Source organism: Petromyzon marinus, chromosome 80 (genome assembly GCF_048934315.1).
Source record: "Petromyzon marinus isolate PM22_M1 ecotype Great Lakes invasive population chromosome 80, UKy_Petmar_22M1.pri1.0, whole genome shotgun sequence".
NCBI lineage: Eukaryota > Metazoa > Chordata > Hyperoartia > Petromyzontiformes > Petromyzontidae > Petromyzon > Petromyzon marinus.
Window position 1 is genome coordinate 6,095,530 of NC_133746.1, and position 15,672 is coordinate 6,111,201.

The window sequence follows — 15,672 nt, forward strand, 5'->3', positions numbered from 1 at the left end:
TTGGGGGTAGAGCTTTGTGACGTCATATTTGAGTGTGGGTGGAGCCAGAGCTTTGTGACGTCATATTCGAGTGCGGGCGGGGGGGGGGGCGGGGGCGGTTCTGACTTTTTGTGACGCCGTGTGACTGGGTGGGTGGGTTGTTGTTGGTGGGGGGTGGCGGAGGGCGTAAAAAAATCGTCAAAATTCGCGTGATGTCACTTCACGGACGGCCTCTAAAAGCCACCGCCACCCCCGCCAAGCAGCCTGTCAGAGGCTTCGCCGGCGGATTTTTTTTAAAATGTCGCGCGTGTGGTTGGCGGTGGGGGGGGGGGGCGGTGATGTCAGAGTCGTCCTGTCGAGGCCGCTGCGAGGAGCCCTTCCGCCGTGGCCGGCGCTGCCACTGCGACTCGACGTGCGTGGAGTTTGGGGAGTGCTGCCCGGACCACGGCGAGTTCTGCACCGACAAGACCCCGGAGGAGGGTGAGGAAGGGAGTGGTGGGGGGGGAGGGGGGGGGGTAAGGGGGGGTGAGGGGTAAGGGGGGGTGAGGGGAGGTGTGTGAGGAAGGGGTGGAGGTGGGGGAGGGGGGGTGAGAGCTGAGAAGCAGTGTTGAGTAGATAGGTGGTAGTGTTGAGTCTATGGGTAGTGTTGAGACGATGGGTGGTAGTGTTGAGTCTATGGTGCAGTGTTGAGTATATAGGTGGTAGTGTTGAGTCTATGGTGCAGTGTTGAGACGATGGGTGGCAGTGTTGAGTCTATGGTGCAGTGTTGAGTAGATGTGTGGTAGTGTTGAGTCTATGGTGCAGTGTTGAGTCTATAGGTGGTAGTGTTGAGTCTATGGTGCAGTGTTGAGTCTATAGGTGGTAGTGTTGAGTCTATGGTGCAGTGCTGAGTCTATAGGTGGCAGTGTTGAGTCTATGGTGCAGTGTTGAGTCTATGGTGCAGTGCTGAGTCTATAGGTGGCAGTGTTGAGTCTATGGTGCAGTGTTGAGTATATAGGTGGTAGTGTTGAGTCTATGGTGCAGTGTTGAGACGATGGGTGGCAGTGTTGAGTAGATAGGTGGTAGTGTTGAGTAGATAGGTGGTAGTGTTGAGTCTATTGTGCAGTGTTGAGTCAATGGTGCAGTGTTGAGTCTATGGTGCAGTGTTGAGTCGATAGGTGGCAGTGTTGAGTCTATGGTGCAGTGTTGAGTCTATGGTGCAGTGCTGAGTCTATAGGTGGCAGTGTTGAGTCTATGGTGCAGTGTTGAGTATATAGGTGGTAGTGTTGAGTCTATGGTGCAGTGTTGAGACGATGGGTGGCAGTGTTGAGTAGATAGGTGGTAGTGTTGAGTAGATAGGTGGTAGTGTTGAGTCTATTGTGCAGTGTTGAGTCAATGGTGCAGTGTTGAGTCTATGGTGCAGTGTTGAGTCGATAGGTGGCAGTGTTGAGTCTATGGTGCAGTGTTGAGTCTATGGTGCAGTGCTGAGTCTATAGGTGGCAGTGTTGAGTCTATGGTGCAGTGTTGAGTATATAGGTGGTAGTGTTGAGTCTATGGTGCAGTGTTGAGACGATGGGTGGCAGTGTTGAGTAGATAGGTGGTAGTGTTGAGTAGATAGGTGGTAGTGTTGAGTCTATTGTGCAGTGTTGAGTCTATGGTGCAGTGTTGAGTCTATGGTGCAGTGTTGAGTCGATAGGTGGCAGTGTTGAGTCTATGGTGCAGTGTTGAGTCTTTAGGTGGTAGTGTTGAGTCTATGGTGCAGTGTTGAGTAGATAGGTGGCAGTTTTGAGTCAATGGGCAGTGTTGAGTAGATAGGTGGTAGTGTTGAATCTATGGTGCAGTGTTGAGTAGATAGGTGGTAGGGTTGAGTCTATGGTGCAGTGTTGAGTAGATAGGTGGTAGTGTTGAGTCTATGGTGCAGTGTTGAGTCTATGGTGCAGTGTTGAGTAGATGGGTGGTAGTGTTGAGTCTATGGGTAGTGTTGAGTCTATGGTGCAGTGTTGAGTAGATGGGTGGTAGTGTTGAGTCTATAGGTAGTAGTGTTGAGTCTATGGTGCAGTGTTGAGTCTATAGTGCAGTGTTGAGTCTATAGGTGGTAGTGTTGCGTCTATGGTGCAGTGTTGAGTAGATAGGTGGTAGTGTTGAGTCTATGGTGCAGTGTTGAGTAGATAGGTGGTAGTGTTGAGTCTATGGTGCAGTGTTGAGTCTATGGGCAGTGTTGAGTCTATGGGCAGTGTTGAGTAGATAGGTGGCAGTGTTGAGTCTATGGTGCAGTGTTGTGTCTATGGGGCAGTGTTGAGTCTATGGGGCAGTGTTGAGTCTATGGTGCAGTGTTGAGTCTATAGGTGGTAGTGTTGAGTAGATAGGTGGTAGTGTTGAGTCTATGGTGCAGTGTTGAGTCTATGGTGTAGTGTTGAGTAGATAGGTGGTAGTGTTGAGTCTATGGTGCAGTGTTGAGACGATGGGTGGCAGTGTTGGGTCTATGGTGCAGTGTTGAGACGATGGGTGGCAGTGTTGAGTAGATAGGTGGTAGTGTTGAGTAGATAGGTGGTAGTGTTGAGTCTATTGTGCAGTGTTGAGTCTATGGTGCAGTGTTGAGACGATGGGTGGTAGTGTTGAGTCTATGGTGCAGTGTTGAGTAGATAGGTGGTAGTGTTGAGTCGATAGGTGGTAGTGTTGAGTCTATGGTGCAGTGATGAGTAGATAGGTAGCAGTGTTGAGTCTATGGTGCAGTGTTGAGTCTATGGTGCAGTGTTGAGTATATAGGTGGTAGTGTTGAGTCTATGGTGCAGTGTTGAGACGATGGGTGGCAGTGTTGAGTAGATAGGTGGTAGTGTTGAGTAGATAGGTGGTAGTGTTGAGTCTATTGTGCAGTGTTGAGTCTATGGTGCAGTGTTGAGTCTATGGTGCAGTGTTGAGTCGATAGGTGGCAGTGTTGAGTCTATGGTGCAGTGTTCAGTCTATATGTGGCAGTGTTGAGTCTGGTGCAGTGTTGAGTCGATAGGTGGCAGTGTTGAGTCTATGGTGCAGTGTTGAGTCTATAGGTGGTAGTGTTGAGTCTATGGTGCAGTGTTGAGTCTATGGTGCAGTGTTGAGTCTATGGTGCAGTGATGAGTCTATGGTGCAGTGTTGAGTCTTTGGGCAGTGTTGAGTCTATGGGCAGTGTTGAGTCTATAGGTGCAGTGTTGAGTCTATGGTGCAGTGTTGAGTCTATGGTGCAGTGTTGAGTCTATGGTGCAGTGTTTAGTCTATGGGCAGTGTTGAGTCTATGGGGCAGTGTTGAGTCTATGGTGCAGTGTTGAGTCTATGGGTGGCAGTGTTGAGTCTATGGTGCAGTGTTTAGTCTATGGGCAGTTTTGAGTCTATGGTGCAGTGTTGAGTCTTTAGGTGGTAGTGTTGAGTCTATGGTGCAGTGTTGAGTAGATAGGTGGCAGTTTTGAGTCTATGGTGCAGTGTTGAGTAGATAGGTGGCAGTGTTGAGTCTATGGTGCAGTGTTGAGTCTATGGGCAGTGTTGAGTCTATGGTGCAGTGTTGAGTCTATAGGTGGCAGTGTTGAGTCTATGGGCAGTGTTGAGCCTATGGTGCAGTGTTGAGTCTATAGGTGGTAGTGTTGAGCCTATGGTGCAGTGTTGAGTCGATGGGTGGCAGTGTTGAGTCTATGGTGCAGTGTTGAGTCTATAGGTGGTAGTGTTGAGTGTATAGGTGGTAGTGTTGAGTCTATGGTGCAGTGTTGAGTCTATGGTGCAGTGTTGAGTCTATGGTGCAGTGTTGAGTCTATGTACAATGCGGCAGCATCTGTGCCACACATGCACGCCTTCACCGCCACTTGCTGTCCCTCTGCCCAGACTACGACTACTCAGAGGTGTCCCCCGCAAAGAGCCTCCCCGTGCAGCTCGCTCAGGCACCTTCCCAGGCCTCACCTTTGGAGGAGAATGTTGAGAAGGACCAGCAAGGGGATCAACCCCCTCCACACAAGAAGACCCCGGCTGGGACGGACAATAAGGAGCAGCAAGCCGTAGCACTCGGAGACCCCATCAAACCCGATAAGGTGCGGCGAGTCTCAATGCTCGTTAGGAATCGGGGGGGGGGGGGGGGGATTGGTGAACGCTGGACTGTGATTGGACACACTAAGACGCAACTAAAAGGCCAACTGAGCTATCAGCTTTTGTTCGTTGAACACACGTAGGATCTAGTTCAGAGGCGACCTGGCCACGCGCGATAGCTCATCGATAGTGTCTGATATCATCATCATCATCATGTTCGTCGTCGTCACCAAAACCACGTGGGAATTTATAGCAGCAGCTAAATAATAGCTAAAGAATCCATAACTGCTGGCTCTGCCGGGAGAAGGCGATAAGCAGAGGGTGTGGACTAATCTCCATCTATCATGGGGACCTTTTGCCAGTCACAGAACGTATCACTTGTCAGAATATATTTTAGCCTTTCTGGCAATAAAACAGGTGTTAAGATGATCATAAATGCAGCATTGCCTTTGAAACTTATTTTCCGACACCAAAGACAGCATACTTTTTGGCCTAGCCCCACTGCTTGTGTTAGTAGACCAAAGAACAACACCAAAAGGCCAAAAGTTTCAAGTTTCATTTATTAGGTATATAGCCCTGTGAGCCATGCGGCTCTTTATTCGGGTGCAACCGCAACAAACAAAACATGAACAGAGAAACATTTTAAAGCGACGATGACGCGCAACAGAAACGTCCTGGGATAAACCAGCAAAATCTTCCAGAAAAAAACAAAAACACCGTATTACAACGCTGCGTGCAAAAATCCCAGTGTGATGCAAGACAAACAATAACAACCATAAGACAACTGAGACTAAAGTTCTCAGGCCAACTCCGCACTTCCGCAAGAAACACGGCTTAAATTTCGATTTAAACCTTTCGTGACTGCAAGGATTCATCTTCTTTGGTTCTTTCGGTAAAGTCACGTAGAATGAGAATAAAATAATAAAATAAAATCAAATAAGACAATACAATTCTCACGACGTTTCGGCCACAACACAAGTAGCCTTCATCAGGTGAAAGAACATTGGAGCACTCTTGTCCCGACAGTTCTGTTCTTTCACCTGATGAAGGCTACTTGTGTTGTGGCCGAAACGTCGTGATAATTTTATTGTCTTATTTTTTTTCTCATTCTACTTGACTTTACCGAAAGAACCAAAGAAGATGAAACATGGCTTAACCATGTGTTTTAGTAATCACCAAAATAAAGCTATAAAATGCAATGTAACAACAGTAATCGTAGGAACTTCGATTCAAATTTAACAATAAGCGATATGCGTAACACGTACGAATAAACTTGCAGCCACATCTGTCAGCAAAAGTACAATACAATGCATGCATCAGAGCATCAATAGCTTGCGGAGTAGCAGCTACACCATTGGGCCTTATAGCCAGTATCAAAGTATGAAAATAATCGGTTTTACCCTCTTCTTATATTTATACCTTTTTTAAAGTAATCAAGTCTACATTAAACCACACGTACTTGTGGTGAATATGTAAACAAACACACTCTGACAATTAATATATGAAGCATTGCCTTTGAAACTGATTGCCCTAAACCAGAGACATCCTTCTGTATGGCCTAGGCCAGGGGTGGGCACATTTTTTGACTCGTGGGGCCACAATGGGGTTCTTAAAATTTGACAAGAGGGGCCGGGCCACGAAACACACGGATGGGAGTGTTTGTGTGAACTAAATATAAATGACGTGTTAAAAATCATTGCGTGAAAGGATTTGGCCTTTAACAGGTAGCAAAGCACTTATTTGCAAGGCAATTTAACAAATTGCACGAACATGAACAATACAAAAACATGTCGTAACTCCCGGTCAAAGTGCGCCATCTAATGGGGAAATGAGGGCATTGCAGGAGAAAGGTAAAATTTAATTTAATAATAACAATAATATTTGGACAAGTTCGTCGGGCCGGATTAAAAGGCCCAACGGGCCGTATATGGCCCGGGGGCCGTACTTTGCCCATGTCTGGCCTAGGCCCACTACCAGCAGTGTTAGCAGACCAAAGAACAACGCCAAAAGGCGAACAGTACGAAGACAATGCACACATAAGAGCATTTATAGTTTGTGGTGAGCTAGCTATATAACGAGACCCTTTCCCCTGGTATCAAATTATGAAAAATAAGAATAGATTTTACCCTCTTCTTATTTGTTTACACTTTGAGACTGGCAAAAAAAGGGTCCCATGACATAGCAAAAAGGTGAGGAGGGGATAATTGTGGCCAGGAGGACCCAGGGTTTAGGTTTATTCTGCATTTTGGATTGTGCCAATTTTGGAGGTGAAAAAGCAATCTGCAAGTGGCTCATGATGATGATGGAGTTAGCCTAAATGAGTCACTAAGACAGGTTCAAGATATTGCTTGCCAGACTGATTGTTGTTATTGTTGTTGTTGCAGAGTGGTAAAGAAACTCTCCCTCTGAAGCCACCACTGGGTCCCATTGCCCCGTCCCTACCTGCTCTGACTCCTGAACCTACAATTCACACCACCCAGGAACCACTAACTGTCACGGTCCCTCTTGAAACCCCAAATCCTACCACTCAAGAACCACTTACCAACTACACTGTGCTTACAACTCTAAATCCCAGCACTCAAGAACCGCTTACCAACTATACCGTTCTTACCACCACTCCAAATCCCACCACTCAAGAACCACTTTCCAACTACACCGTACTTATCACAACATCAAATCTCACCACTCAAGAACCACTTACTAACTATACCGTGCTTACCACAACCCCAAATCCCACCACTCAAGAACTGCTTACCAACTATACCGTTCTTACCACCACTCCAAATACCACCACTCAAGAACCACTTACTAATTATACTGTGCTTACCACAACATCAAATCCCACCACCCAAGAACCACTTACAAACTACACTGTGCTTACCACAACTCCAAATCCCACCACTCAAGAACTCCTTACCAACTATACCGTTCTGGCCACCACTCCAAATACCACCACTCAAGAACCACTTACCAACTACACTGTTCTTACCACAACTCCAAATCCCACCACTCAAGAACCACTTACCAACTATACCGTTCTTACCACAACTCCAAATCCCACCACTCAAGAACCACTTACCAACTACACAGTGCTTACCACCACTCCAAATACCACCACTCAAGAACCACTTACTAACTATACCGTGCTTACGACAACATCAAATGCCACCACTCAAGAACCACTTACTAACTATACCGTTCTTACCACAACTCCAAATCCCACCACTCAAGAGCTGCTTACCAACTATACCGTTCTTACCACCACTCCAAATCCCACCACTCAAGAACCACTTACCAACTACACTGTGCTTACCACAACTCCAAATCCGAGCACTCAAGAGCTGCTTACCAACTATACCGTTCTTACCACCACTCCAAATCTCACCACTCAAGAACCACTTACTAACTATACCGTGCTTACCACAACTCCAAATCCGAGCACTCAAGAACTGCTTACCAACTATACCGTTCCTACCACCACTCCAAATACCACCACTCAAGAACCACTTACCAACTATACTGTGCTTACCACAAGATCAAATCCCACCACTCAAGAACTGCTTACCAACTATACCGTTCCTACCACCACTCCAAATACCACCACTCAAGAACCACTTACCAACTATACTGTGCTTACCACAAGATCAAATCCCACCACTCAAGAACTGCTTACCAACTATACCGTTCCAACCACAAATCCAAATCCCACCACTAAAGAACCACGTACCAATTACATCATGCTTACCACAACTCCAAATCCCACCACTCAAGAACCACTTACCAAACCGTCCACCTTCTTGTCCACCTCCATCGTGGCCTCCACGTGGCCTGCTGAGAGGTAACGAACACGTGGCCACAATATCTATTCTATGTACCATAAACCCAGAGCCACGTAGCGACACGGAGAGACCCATAGAGACTCATAGGGACACCGAGAGACCCATAGAGATACATAGAAACCGATAGAGACACACATAGTGACCCACAGAGATATATTTTGATTTAAAGCTTTCGTGTCTGCAGTGATTCATATTCTTGGTTCTTTCGGTAAAGTCACGTTGAAGGGAAACAATAAAATAATAAAATATATATTGTTCTATATATATTGTTCTATATATATTTTATTATTTTATTGTTTCCCTTCAACGTGACTTTACCGAAAGAACCAAGAATATGAACCACAGAGATATTGTTAAAGACAATCCATAATGTTGCAAGCGCATCCATGCAATCCCGAAACTATGGGCCGTATTGTAAACCCATGGAGACTCACAGCTATAGAGCCCCACCCACTCGGTGGGGGGGGGGGGGTACTACGACAGCTTGGATCGTACCTCGCCTCGGGCCTCCCCCCTCGAACTTACCACCATGGAAAACCCTACCAGGAGCATGACTCCAGACAGCCCTAGCGCTCAAGATCATTGGAACACTAAAGTCTTTCCACCACACGTAAGAGGCACGGAGAGACCCATAGAGCTATTTAGAGACACAGAGAGACCCATAGAGACGCGTAGAGACCAATAGAGACACACATGGCGACCCATAGAGATACGTTAAAGATAAGCCACGATTTAACACGTGGGCTTTCGCGACCAATATCGTCCATAATACGGGTGACAACTAGCTTCATCAGGTGACAGCCAGATATGTGGCTGTGGCGAAACGTACTCAGATTGTAAACGTTGTGGCTTGGCTCTCGAACACACCGGTGTGCTGTACCAGTCACGATTTGGCATGTTCTCTTTTCGTGACAAATCTTACTAATTGGCAGGTTTAACGACACATTTATATATTTACGCGATCTAGCCCAAAAACAAACCTGCATTATACAAGCCAGAATGTTACGATTGTAGCCATGCAATCCCGAAACTATGGGCCGTATTGTAAACCCATTGAGACTCACAGGCATATAGATATACACAGACACACATAGAGATGCTCGGAGATACATAGGGACACGACCTCCTGCATGCCGGGCGAGGTAGTTAACATTTCCTAAGGCACCGTGGTGACTGGGTTTAAAGTGTGCCTCGACCATTGGCCCTGTGGGGTGAAGTCACCGGCTGTTTATTTATTTATTTATCCCCATCAGTTATTGTCCATTGCTTATCTCCGTCCCGGCCGTGTGCAGAGTGATCACCCGCAGACCCGGAAAGATGACCACCGACCAATCGTGGCATGACAATGGGTCTGGGGAGGGCAGCACCTATCGGCCGCCCATCAAGCAAGTCCCAACAGTGCAGACCGCAGATGGCCATCGTGGTGGGCAAGTTCCAGTGGCAAAGACAGGTATTCTAACTTGATTTGAAAGCGTCCGTGACTGCAGGACTTACTACTCTCTGGTCCTTTCGGTAAAGTCACGTGGAAAGAAAATAAATTGAATAATAGATTACGACGTTTCGGTTGCAACAAAAGCAACCGTCATCAGGTCGAACTAAATGTGAGAGAGAGAGAGACAAAGCAGAGACACGGAGACACGCAGACAGACACACAAGCATTTAATAGAGAGGGGGGGGGGGTGGTGGGGCAGAGATAGAGGTGGGTCTGCTGGAGCAGATAAATTAGCATGTCAATGAGAAAGCTGTGTGGAAATCCACCCCGCGGTGGCATGGGAAGAGAAAGACCCAGCAAGACTGGTACATTTTAGAGAGGGTTGTGTGGAAATCCACCCCGCGGTGGCATGGGGAGAGAAAGACCCAGCATTTCTGGTAAGTTTTAGAGAGAGCTGTGTGGAAATCCACCCCACGGTGGCAGGGGGAGAGAAAGACCCAGCAAGTGTGGTAAGTTTTAGAGAAGGTTTTATGGAAATTCACCCCGGGGTGGCTGGGGAAGAGAGAGATCCAGCAAGTCTGGCAAATTTTAGAGAGGGTTTTGTGGAAATCCACCCCACGGTGGCCGGGGAAGAGAAAGACCCAGCAAGACTGGTACATTTTAGAGAGGGCTGTGTGGCAATCCACCCCGCGGTGGCATGGGGAGAGAAAGACCCAGCAAGTCTGGTACATTTTAGAGAAGCTTTTGTGGAAATCCACCCCACGGTGGCAGGGAGAGAGAAAGACCCAGCAATTCTGGTACATTTTAGAGAGGGTTTTATGGAAATCCACCCCGCGGTGGCATAGGGAGAGAAAGACCCAGCAAGACTGGTACATTTTAGAGAGGGCTGTGTGGAAATCCACCCCGCGGTGGCATGGGGAGAGAAATACCCAGCAAGACTGGTACATTTTAGAGAGAGCTGTGTGGAAATCCACTCGGCGGTGGCATGGGGAGAGAAAGACCCAGCAAGACTGGTACATTTTAGAGAGGGTTTTGTGGAAATCCACCCCACGGTGGCATGGGGAGAGAAAGACCCAGCAAGTCTGGTACATTTTAGAGAAGGTTTTGTGGAAATCCACCCCACGGTGGCAGGGAGAGAGAAAGACCCAGAAATTCTGGTACATTTTAGAGAGGGTTTTGTGGAAATCCACCCTGCGGTGGCTGGGGGAGAGAAAGACCCAGCACGACTGGCACATTTTAAAGAGGGTTTTGTGGAAATCCACCCCACGGTGGCAGGGGGAGAGAAAGACCCAGGAAGTCTGGTAAGTTTTAGAGAGGGCTTTGTGGAAATCCACCCCGCGGTGGCCGAGGGAGAGAAAGATCCAGTAAGACTGGTACATTTTAGAGAGGTTTTGTGGAGAGACAGAGCGAATAACTTACGAGAGCCTGGTAACATTGTTTGAGAGAGAAATAGGCAGTTTGAGATAACAAACTTAGCACATTTTTGGAAACAGGATTTCTAGTCGATGTCTGTCTTGAGTCTGTGGGTCCAGTATTAATTTATGGGTATAGTTATAGTCTATGGGTCCAGTGTTAGTCTATAGGTCCGGTGTTAGTCTATGGATCAGTGTCAATCTATGGGTGAGTGTTAATCTATGGGTGAGTGTTAATCTATGGGTGAGTGTTAGTCTATGGATCAGTGTCAATCTATGGGTGAGTGTTAATCTATGGGTGAGTGTTAGTCTATGGATCAGTGTTAATCTATGGGTGAGTGTTAGTCTATGAATCTGTGTTAATCTATGGGTGAGTGCTAGTCTATGAATCTGTGTTAATCTATGGGTGAGTGTTAGTCTATGGGTGAGTGTTAGTCTATGAATCTGTGTTAATCTATGGGTGAGTGTTAGTCTATGAATCTGTGTTAATCTATGGATGAGTGTTAGTCTATGAATCTGTGTTAATCTACACGTGAGTATTAGTCTATGGATCAGTGTTAATCTATGGGTGAGTGTTAGTCTATGAATCTGTGTTAATCTATGGGTGAGTGTTAGTCTATGAATCTGTGTTAAGCTATGGGTGAGTGTTGTCTATGAATCTGTGTTAATCTACACGTGGGTGTTAGTCTATGGATCAGTTTTAGTGTATGGATGAGTGTTAGTCTATGGATCAGTGTTAATCTATGGGCGAGTGTTAGTCTATGAATCTGTGTTAATCTACGGGTAAGTGTTAGTCTATGAATCAGTGTTAATCTACGGGTGAGTGTTAGTCTATGAATCTGTGTTAATCTATGGGTGAGTGTTAGTCTATGAATCTGTGTTAATCTACGGGTAAGTGTTAGTCTATGAATCAGTGTTAGTCTATGGGTGAGTGTTAGTCTATGAATCTGTGTTAATCTATGGGTGAGTGTTAGTCTATGAATCTGTGTTAATCTATGGGTGAGTGTTAGTCTATGAATCTGTGTTAATCTATGGGTGAGTGTTAGTCTATGAATCTGTGTTAATCTACGGGTAAGTGTTAGTCTATGAATCAGTGTTAGTCTATGGGTGAGTGTTAGTCTATGAATCTGTGTTAATCTATGGGTGAGTGTTAGTCTATGAATCTGTGTTAATCTATGGGTGAGTGTTAGTCTATGGGTGAGTGTTAGTCTATGAATCTGTGTTAATCTATGGGTGAGTGTTAGTCTATGTGTAGTGCCTTGGATTCACTCGGACGACAATCGCCTTTCTTCCACCGTCACTGTTATTTCCACGTTCCGCACACACACACACTATAATTTCTCCTCTCCACGCTCCGCCAACTCGAACACTCGCATTCCCCTCAGCACCGTCCGCTCATCCTCCTTGTCTCCCCACACAGTCTCTTCTTCTCTCACCGCACACACAGTGGTTCTATCTCTATCTCCTCACACACAGTGACTCGTCTATCTCTTCACACACAGTGGCTTGTCTATCTCTTTACACACAGTGACTTGTCTATCTCTTCACACACAGTGCCTTGTCTATCTCTTTACACACAGTGACTTGTCTATCTCTTCACACACAGTGACTTGTCTATCGCTAACTCTCCCTGTACCTACCTATACCGTAATCTCCACTCTGCTAACGCTAACTCTCGCTATCGCTATTTATTGTCCTCTGGGTTCGGCTCTCAATCTATTTCCCACTTACCTTGCCAGGCTTCCACTCTTCGCATCTCTCTCTACCCGCTGCTGTCTCCACTTCTCGCCAACTCCCCCGCCGTCCAAATCACCTAGCCTTTTTATCCCCTTTCCAGTCAGCCTTAATTATTTGCCACGTGCCTCGCTGGCATTTTCCCGCCAGCTCCGCACCTGTCCAACGGCCCAGACTCCGTGACGCCGCCACTTAACGCTAACAGCCTCTCGACCAATCACAACCCTCGTCCCTTGACTACCTTAATTACTTTGGCTTGTTTACGCCACCTGTGACTTCATCACCTGATCGAACTTACATGACCCACACTGTTTATATGTACTGTATATGGCCAACTTACCCATGTGTATTGTCTACTCCACTACATCACCCCCCCACCCCGTGATGAAAGAACCTAGCCGTCCCCGGCTACGCTATACTCGAATTGGAGTAGTGGAGTGAAGTGGACGGAACGATGATAACATATATACAGAACGCACTCGCAACACATAACCATTTTGTACAACCACCCGGCACGCACCACACAACGACACTCACACAACACCTTTATACAGAATCCCCAAACCCCCCAAATTCAACGTAGTGCACTTCTCCTGGAACGGGTTCCCGCTGCCGGCCCATCTCCCCTGCACGGGACACCCTGCGGTAAGGGAGGGCCTCGCTCATCTCGCCAACGAGGGGCGCTCCTGGGCTCCACCCTGCGCCCATCCCTGTCCCAGCGACACTCTGCTGGCGGGGCTGTCCGTCGTTCCCGGTCGGGATGGACATTGGTCCGGATCTGTGGCCGTTCAATCGGCGTCCGGTCAGCAACTCTGCCCAAAAAGGGCGATCCTGCAGGCACACGGGGGGCAGATCTCTGGGACACGCACACTTGTGACCTCCCCACAGGTTCGTCGGACACATCCAATACAGGCCGCTCTCGGATGGGGGATGACGCATCATATGGTAACACAAATTTCTTCAGGCGCGACGGGTGAACAAACCATGTCCGACGACCGAATTTTATTCGCACACTCTGATCCCGTAAAACCTCCACAATATCAACGGGCCCCTGCCAGGGGTGGTGAAACTTTGGGGACGTTCCCACCGGCACCATGGGGCACTGCAACCAGGCTTTATCTCCAACACTCCACGGCTCTCGTGGCCGCTGCCTGCCGTACAATCTTTCGTTAGCGGCTTGTCGTCGTGCCGTATTTTTTAATGCAGCCTCCCGGGCTTCCCTCAGACGGTCCAAAGCCACCTGCATTGGAGCAGGCACCGTCGTAGATTACTCTCGCTTCCGAATTCCCAATTTAACATTAGCCGGCGCTTCTGGTTCCCATCCATACATTAGAAAAAAATGGCGAGTACCCCGTTGAGGCATGCGGGGCCAATCTATACGCGGCCAGCGTTGCTGCAACACGCAGGTCCCAATCATCTTGAGCGGTGTTTACTTGGTGACAAAGCATGGACGTCAGCGTCCTATGCAGCCGCTCGACCATCCCGTCAGTCTGCGGGTGGTACGGGGACGTCCGGATATTTTTGATCCCCAGCGAGTCACACACGTCTTTAATCAATTTCGATGAAAAATTTCTGCCTTGGTCAGTAAGCAATTGTTCCGGGGCCCCCTTATCTAAGATGCCCTTTTAAGAAAGCCTCAGCGATTGATGTCACTGACTGGTCTACTAGCGGCCATGCCATCGGCCAACGAGTTAAGTATTCCACCCCGATGAGCAAATATTTGTGCCCTCGGGGGGTGACAGGGAACGGACCCAAAATATCTAGTGCCACAATTTTGTTCACTCTCGAAACTTGAATCGATTGCAATGGGACACGATATGGCCGTGCCGGCGCTTTCCTCCGCATACATTCCTGGCACGCTTTTACATGCTATTTCACATCATTAAACATTTCCGGCCAGTAAAATTAATTCCCCACTGTCAACGCGGTCTTCTTCTCTCCCAAATGCATCAATTTCTCATGTATCTCGTTAATGAGTTTCCCCCGCAACACCCTCAGGACAACAATACTATTTTTTTGTGCTTCCACATCCCAGCAAACAAGCAACCCCTCCGTCAACATCAAAAATGGGCGATCCTCCAATCCCCTTGAACGAGAGGCACGCAGCCTCATCCTGGTCAGCGAGGAATCCTCTACCTGCAGTTGCTTCCACTGTTTCAATGACAACCCCAACAATCCAATTTCTGCTCCAGGGATTATCGCTGGCACTCCCGAACCTGCTGCAGCGACCGTTTGCGGAACCTCCTGCAGCGGCGGGCCGCAACGCAGCGAGCCCTCTGCGCACCGACACGTCTCAGCCGGTCGCGGCAACCTCGACAAAGCATCCGCGTTTACATGGCGCGTTCCCAAAAATTTCGTACATCTCCCCGACGGTAATTCCAAACAACCTTTTTCCACTGAAATCTTAATCGGCATCTTTTGCAAAAAATCCGTGCCCAACAAACACGGTACCGCCAAGGCCGTTGAAACCAAAACACTTCCCGTCACAATCACCTCCCCAATTTGAATTGTCGCAAACACGCAGCCCATAATGCCCAAACTACCCCCGTTTGCCGCTACGCATGGCCCTTCCACCGGCCCCAACGATCCAGGCGACGTCGGCAGCGACCGAAAAGTTTGCAACGAAATGAGAGTCGCCGACGCCCCGGTATCTACAATAACCCATACCATAACACCTTGAATGCATGCCATCACATTCGACGATCCCGGCGCGGCCCCCAACACACGATGTACCAACGCGCCCCACGTATCCCGGCCATGCGTACTATCCGAACTCGATGAATATGGGTGAGATGACGCGGATGAGCGATGTGGATAGGGCGGCCCTGTATTGAATGCATCTCGACTCACCCGGGATCCTTGGTGTTGGGCGAACCGCCCGCTGTAGTTGTTCGGCGCCCTTGGAGGACCACCTCTCCGTCTCCAGCAGTCGCGGGGCGAGATGACCCCTCCGCCCGCACTCGTAGCATGTCCGATGCACGCCGTTTCCATACACCCCGGGACGACGCCGTCGTTCTTCGGTCGACACCCCGGCCGCCGCTGCCATCGGCGGCGTCTCGTCCACCACCACCGCCACCGTGCTCCCGGCCCCGGCAGGGGTCGTCAGCGACGGCTGTGCCACCGCCACCGCTGGTTCGTCTCGTATGTCAAGGTTGACTTGTATGTTCCTGGCAATCAGCAACGACGACACGTCGTCGTCATCATCCTTGTCCGGGAGCGACAAGATGACTTTCAGCTCCTTCGCCAGCTGTAG

At 48.3% G+C, this 15,672-nt stretch overlaps 1 protein-coding gene across 3 annotated transcripts in view; it reads left to right on the forward strand.

Moving 5' to 3' along the window:
• LOC116958592 (uncharacterized) overlaps nt 1-15,672 on the forward strand; it is a 42,036-nt gene that overhangs the window by 10,668 nt on the left and 15,696 nt on the right. For all 3 annotated transcript variants that reach the window (XM_076057199.1, XM_076057200.1, XM_032981309.2), the window contains exons 5-8: nt 325-459; nt 3,805-4,007; nt 6,387-7,840; nt 9,134-9,291. In XM_076057199.1, coding sequence (XP_075913314.1) covers nt 325-459; nt 3,805-4,007; nt 6,387-7,840; nt 9,134-9,291 — 1,950 coding nt within the window. The remainder of the gene's footprint in view (nt 1-324; nt 460-3,804; nt 4,008-6,386; nt 7,841-9,133; nt 9,292-15,672) is intronic.